This window comes from Cajanus cajan, chromosome 3, assembly GCF_000230855.2.
Source record: "Cajanus cajan strain Asha chromosome 3, NIPB_CcT2T_4, whole genome shotgun sequence".
In the NCBI taxonomy this organism is placed as follows: Eukaryota; Viridiplantae; Streptophyta; class Magnoliopsida; order Fabales; family Fabaceae; genus Cajanus; species Cajanus cajan.
The window spans coordinates 75,806,357-75,813,219 of NC_138519.1; the positions used below are offsets into that span (position 1 = coordinate 75,806,357).

A 6,863-nucleotide genomic window follows, 5' to 3' on the forward strand; every position below is an offset into this window, starting at 1 on the left:
CTACAAAAAAATAGATGGAATAGTGGTAGACTGGTAGTATATAAAAAAAATGATACTATCGTATAAATTATAATTATCTGAAAAAATGAAAAGAGAGAAGAAAAATTAGCAATTGGAATTTATTTTGGGTGAATGTTTTAAAATGGGTAATTATTAGTAATAGGAAATATTGAACCACGTGTAGAGAGGAAAGAAGTGAAAACTGAAAAGGGAAAAGGTATCTTCCAAGGGAGAATAGATGGAAAGGAAGTTACGTCACCATCAAAATAGTAGTAGCAGCATCATTTATAGGAGCCAGCTGGCCATGAAAATCGTGGAGCAGACTTCACCCGAGTCTCGAGAAAGTGCAATCCCAATGCAGCATTACGTTGCTATCTCACTCCAAATTCAATTTTATTTTACAGCTATGGCTAAGTTGGAAGGGGGGCACTCCCTTATTCGAATCAAAAGATCACCAAAGTTGGCATATAATATTCCACATGCTTACGAGAAACACTGCCGTCTTCCTTGAAAAAAGGGCAAATTTAAATTTGTAAGGCTGAGATGAGTTGATAAAGTGTAATCCAAAATGGAAAGAAGGGTGAATTTCGTTATAGGCTGTGTTAGGGGTTGCACATATGTGGGAATGGTCCTAACTCGTAACCTTTTTTTTTTTTTTTTTTCTAATCTTATTTGAATTAAGTAAGATTATAATAAATAATAAAGTATGTTTTTTGTTGTAAATATTAACGTAATTATTGGTTTTGATACCTATGGGGTGCTTGTACACAAATATCCATGGCTATATCTTTGACATGTATTGAGCGTAATAAAGAAGGGGCGTAGACAAGCAGACAGAGATCATAGGACAGATACCCGTTCAAATAAATGAAATATAACTAAGACACACCTTCCAAATTTAAAAAAAATGTGAAGGCAAATTTAATTGATGTGGAGATAGATCTGAGAGGGTATGCATGCAACGAACGAAAGAATAATAAGATCCACCCCACTCAACCGCAGAAAACGCGTCTTCTTTTGGCGTTTCTTTGTTCCCCACCCTCTCCTTTCTCCCCCTTTTCCCGCTATATAAACAACACAACCTGCTTTACTCAGAAACAGAAACAGAAACAGAAACAGAAACAGAAACAGAGACACAAATACAAACCTCGTAATGGCTCCGTCAAAACATCTGATCTTCCTGGTGCTTCTCCTCTGCTGCGTGAACCTCTGTAGATCTGTACAACTCAACCACACCACTCTCTCACTCTCTTTCCCTCTCACCGCACTCTCCCTCTCCGCTAACACCACCTCAAACATGCTACGAGAGTCTCTACTTGCGAGGCCGAAGCGACCTTCGTCTCCGTACAACTACAAACTAGAGTTCAAATACTGGATGGCGCTGATCGTGGAGCTTCCCATAGGGACCCCACCGCAGGTTCAGCCAATGTTGCTGGACACGGGAAGCCACCTCTCGTGGATTCAGTGTCACAAGAAAGCGCCCAAGAGGCCTCCCCCGACCGCCTCCTTTGACCCTTCTCTCTCCTCCACCTTCTCCATCCTCCCCTGCACGCACCCCCTCTGCAAGCCGCGAATTCCCGACTTTACCCTCCCAACTTCCTGCGACCAGAACCGCCTCTGCCACTATTCCTATTTCTACGCCGACCGTACTTACGCCGAGGGTAATCTCGTCAAGGAAAAGTTCACTTTCTCCCCTTCCCTTTTTACCCCTCGTTTGATCCTGGGTTGCGCTACCCAATCCACCGACCCAAGGGGCATTTTGGGAATGAACCGCGGACGCCTCTCCTTCGCCTCGCAATCCAAAATCACCAAATTCTCTTACTGTGTCCCCCCACGCGGATCCACCCCAACCGGCTCCTTCTACCTCGGCAACAACCCCAATTCCCACACCTTCCGCTACGTCCAAATGTTGACTTTTTCCAACACTCAACGCATGCCCAATCTCGACCCCTTGGCCTACACGGTCCCCTTGCAGGGGATAAGAATCGGGGCCAAAAAACTAAGCATCTCGCCTCGGGTTTTTCGCCCCGACGCTGGCGGCTCCGGTCAAACCATCGTTGACTCCGGATCCGAGTTTACGTATTTGGTTAGTGAGGCTTACGATAAGGTGCGGGCGGAGGTGGTTAGGGCTGTGGGGCCCAGGATGAAGAGGGATTACGTGTACGGCGACGTCGCTGACATGTGTTTCGATGGGAACGCGGTTGAGATCGGACGGCTGATAGGGGAGATGGTGTTTGAGTTCGAGAATGGGGTGGAGATTGTGGTTCCCAAGGAGAGGGTACTCGCGCGCGTCAATCATAATGATGGGGTTCACTGCGTGGGGATTGCCAACTCTGACAAATTGGGTGCGCCCAGCAACATTATTGGGAACTTCCATCAGCAGAATCTCTGGGTGGAGTTTGATCTCGCCAACCGCAGACTGGGCTTCGCTGCGGCTGATTGTAGCAGAAGATTGCCCTACTAGTGTTGCTGCATGTTACTCGCGTGTGTCGGCACTAGGTGATTAATTCAAATATCAACGTGTCACCTCCTGTGTGATGAGGATAGATATCACACGGTGACCACCAATACGTCCATGTGGAATACATGACATGACATGCACTCTAATATCAACGAGACCATTGTATATACGAGGATTAATTAGAGGATGTGTACGTATTGTATTATATTAATATATGATCCATTGCTTTGTTTTTTAAGATATAATATAATTAATGTATACCAGAATGTCAATGTCCTCCTTCAACCTTTTATTAGTATAGGTATGTATGTATGTATTATGTACTAGTTCCATTTTTTTAGTATGTTGTGTTGTTTTTTTTTGTAACCTCATATCCATGGCTTATTGCTACTATGATACTATCGATCTAGAATCACGAGTTAACATTCTCTAATGCAAACGTAATTCCAACGCTCATTCATATCAAATAAATGTTGTGATATTTATAGTGAAAAAAGTCAGTCTGTGTATTAAGTAAAGGAGTAATGATATATCCAAAAGTTGATACAATTCCATCCATGACAACATTTATGTGGTTACGAATGTCCTAGTCTACTTCGCGCCAAAAAAACGTATATGGTCTTCTCTTTATTTTGAATCAACTCCTTTACTAATTTAGAATGCTATTTAAAAATTAACTTGCTTACCTTAAAGAGGTAGCTTATTTAGAAATTTAAAATCATAATAAACGCTAGCATGGATGGATCGTTAAATAAAACTTTTCATTGGTTAGGTGTAATAATTATAGTGGTTGCATAGAAGTAAATAAGCTACTGGTTGAAATGATTTTAGAGCAATTATTATCTTGCCCAATTATGTATTATTCATTTATTTAATGATAATTACTATATCCTTTTTTTCTTCTTCAGTTTTTATATACATGAACTCTTTTCATCAAATTAAAAATTAACAGAAGGAGACAACTTTGTGAATAAATGCCAGAAGGAAGCCACTCGGACATCTTAGTCCTAAGGGTTATAATTACATAGCGGGTCAAACAAAAAAACAACGCCGAATGGCCCATTTCCATAAATGAGTTAGAGAGTAATTAAATACGATAACATATTTTTAGTCCCAAGTTTTAATATATATATATATATATATGTTAATTTATATATATTTTAACAAAAAAGAAAATAAAAATATAATACTCTTAGTGGATAATGGAGTTATTACACTATCCATCTTGTATATGTTGTTAAAATATAAATTAAATTATACTTTTATATATCCGGTTATACGATTCATCTGGTATATTATTATTCTTTTATTATATTAATTTAATATCGTTAAAGAATTATTATTATAAAATTTTAAAATATATTTTTAATTGAATTATTAATTAAAAATATAATTTTAATCAAAATATATTTCAAAATGCTTTTAAGTTTATTGTCATTCATTTACAAAATTAAAAAATTGAAAAATATTTAATTAAATTTAAATTATTTTATTAAAATAACAAATAAAATAAAAACTGTAAATTAAATTATATATTTTACTTTTATATATACGTCAATATATACAATATAAATTAACACACACACACACATATATATATATATATATATATAATCCTGTAATAAATTTATTTTATTTTATAATATATTTTTAATATAAATATATTTATTTAAATAATTATATATTTAATATACATATTTTAGCATTTCATTAATTAAATATAATAAATAATACTTTATCTATTTATATACTATTTAAATATTTTATTAGTAAAACCAATTAATAATATATTAATTTAATATATATATAACTAATACTATATAATGATAATATTATTTTATTTAAATTTTTATTAAAATATTACATTAAGTGTATGTATTAAATAATATCTTAACACTTATATAGTTAATTTTAATAAAACTTATAATAATTTTTAAAATAATAATTAAATATATAAATTAAGAGATATATTATTAAAGTATAACATGTTTAAATTTTTTAAGAGGGAAAATATTTATAGGAAAGGAGAGTGATGTAATATTCACATTTATAAGAGGATGTTAATGTAAAGGGTGTTTTGGTGATTTTTTTTTTTACAATCCCTAAACCCTAAACTTGTAGTTTTTAATTTAAGATGAAAGGGTAGTGTAATATTTGTATCTTATCTTTGAAATGTAATATTTGTATCTTATCTTTGAAGGAAAGAGAGTGTAATTTACTCTATATAAAATAATATAGAATTTAATATATTATTTTTTTCTGAACTATAACATTTTTCTTTTACTCAACTGAACAATAATTATTAAAAATATAAGGGTTGCAATTGGACTTTATTTTTGGTGAATGTTCATAAATTCGCAATTATCACCGAATATTTAACCACGTGCAGAGAGGAAACAACTCGACTGAAAAAGGGAAAGGTCTCTGCCAAGCCATGGGAGGATGTATGTAAATGTAATGCAAGTTAGGTCACAATCAAAATAATGGCAGTTTTATTTATAAAAAAAAATAAATGTATTTATTTGATTTCAATCATTTAAGATTTAATTGAGGAAATTAAATACTAATTATATACAAGTGTCTATTATTCCATTAAAAATCCAACTTTTGTTTTTGTTTATATGTTAATGACATATTATTATGATACGAGTGAATGTTCAATTATGCAAATATCATATTTAAATTTTTTAAACAAATTTTCTCTTATTTTCAAATAATTGTATTATTGTGTCATATCACACACATTAATGTAATAGACTATAAGGTTTTCATGACTCGTCATGTTTCACCAATTCAATCTTAATCGAATGGACTTTCGACAGATTTAAGTTTAAGAAATTAGACTTTGTACATTTTTAACGGATGTTTAGATTTTACTTTAACTTGTCCTAATTCAATCTACTGTTATATATTCTTTTAAAAAAAAGTTATATATAAATTTTAAAATAATTAGGTATTAATAATATAATTTCTTTATAAAAATTATTTTGACTAACGTGACATAATATATTTATGTTGATATTATATATTATAAAATATATCTTAATTATATATATTTATTTAATTCTAAAATTTAATATATATGATTTTTAAATTAGCATACCCCATCTTATCTTATTTAAAATAATGTCTGATTTTGATTCGGTCGAGTTAGAGTTGATATAGTTAAATCCATAGATAAATTCATTTTAAGTCATTGCGTGAATATACTTAATAGAACATATCTACTTTTCTGTGTATGTCTCTTCAATGATGATATATGATATTGTTAGATAATGATAAAAATAAAATCGTGAGAGTTTAAGCTTAAAGCGGATAATATCTCATTATTATGAAATATGTTTATATAATAACCTTATTAAAAATAACCTTTATAAAATATCCTCTCAAACAAATACTATAATATAACCTCAACAGATATATCTACTTTTTTTTCCTAATTAATTTTGGATGTAATATTAGTGACAACTCTTATTGATTAGAGGCAGGTGGGCAAAAAATGGTGGAGCAGACTTCACCCAGTCACGAGAAAGTGCAATCCCAATGCAAAGTTACGTTGTTATCTGATCCAAAATTCTACTAAAAAAAATAATTTACAGCTATGGCTAAGTTGGAATTGGTAGGACGCCATTTTGAGGTGAAAAGAAAGAAGAAAGAGTGGCGTTTTCCTTGAAAAAGTTGAAAGGGTGAATTAGGTTATATGGGGATGGGAATGGTGAATGGTGAATGGTGAATGGTCCCAACCAAACCAACCCAAGGCCTGGAGTTTCATCACTGCTTTTGACACTTGTGTGTTACTGCAAGCCAGCTTTGGTTTCAGATTTTTCATCATTTCCTTTTGTATTATGTCATGCTTCCTTGCTTTACCCTTTACTTGCTCATTGGTTGGGTTAGACCCAGACAAGGAAAACTTTAACATTACAACTCATGGACTACAACTTAAACATATTCCATGCTTTTTATGCCTTATGTATACCTCATTTTCATCCAAATTTAAGACCTTCATTTTACTCAACATCCCATACATTATTAATACCTCACCGTAGTATGAAATTCTTTTAATTTAAGTACTCATTCCGAGTTTAAATTTTAGTATCTAATTTTATTAAATATTTCAAGAAAGATTTTTTTAAAAAAAAAAAAGAATTTTAATAAAAATTATACCCTTATTTTCTTTAAGTAACATTTCGCCCCCTCTCTTGATAGGTTCTTGTCATTTCAAGTTGTAATGCAATTACCAAAAGAAAAAACTTGAATTCGTTGTTGTTATTCTTCTGGATCGTGAATTGGTCGCTTCTAAAACAGGAATGAAAAAACATTGTCCAGCCCAAATCACCATCAGCCTGGAAACATGGCCATAAACAGTATAAGTTTGGGCCCACAATAGTATATACACTTTTTC

The 6,863-nt window shown here is 32.6% G+C and overlaps 1 protein-coding gene across 1 annotated transcript; it reads left to right on the forward strand.

Moving 5' to 3' along the window:
- The first annotated feature begins 845 nt into the window (after positions 1-845).
- LOC109803925 (Eukaryotic aspartyl protease family protein) lies at positions 846-2,801 on the forward strand. Its single transcript, XM_020365608.3, has one exon. The coding sequence runs from the start codon at positions 1,154-1,156 to the stop codon at positions 2,462-2,464; it is 1,311 nt and encodes a 436-aa protein (XP_020221197.1). The 5' UTR covers positions 846-1,153; the 3' UTR covers positions 2,465-2,801.
- The last annotated feature ends 4,062 nt before the right edge of the window (positions 2,802-6,863 follow it).

Coding starts and splice junctions, on each gene's coding strand:
- LOC109803925 (XM_020365608.3), top strand. CDS start 1,154: ATGGCTCCGTCAAAACATCTGATCTTCCTGGTGCTTCTCCTCTGCTGC.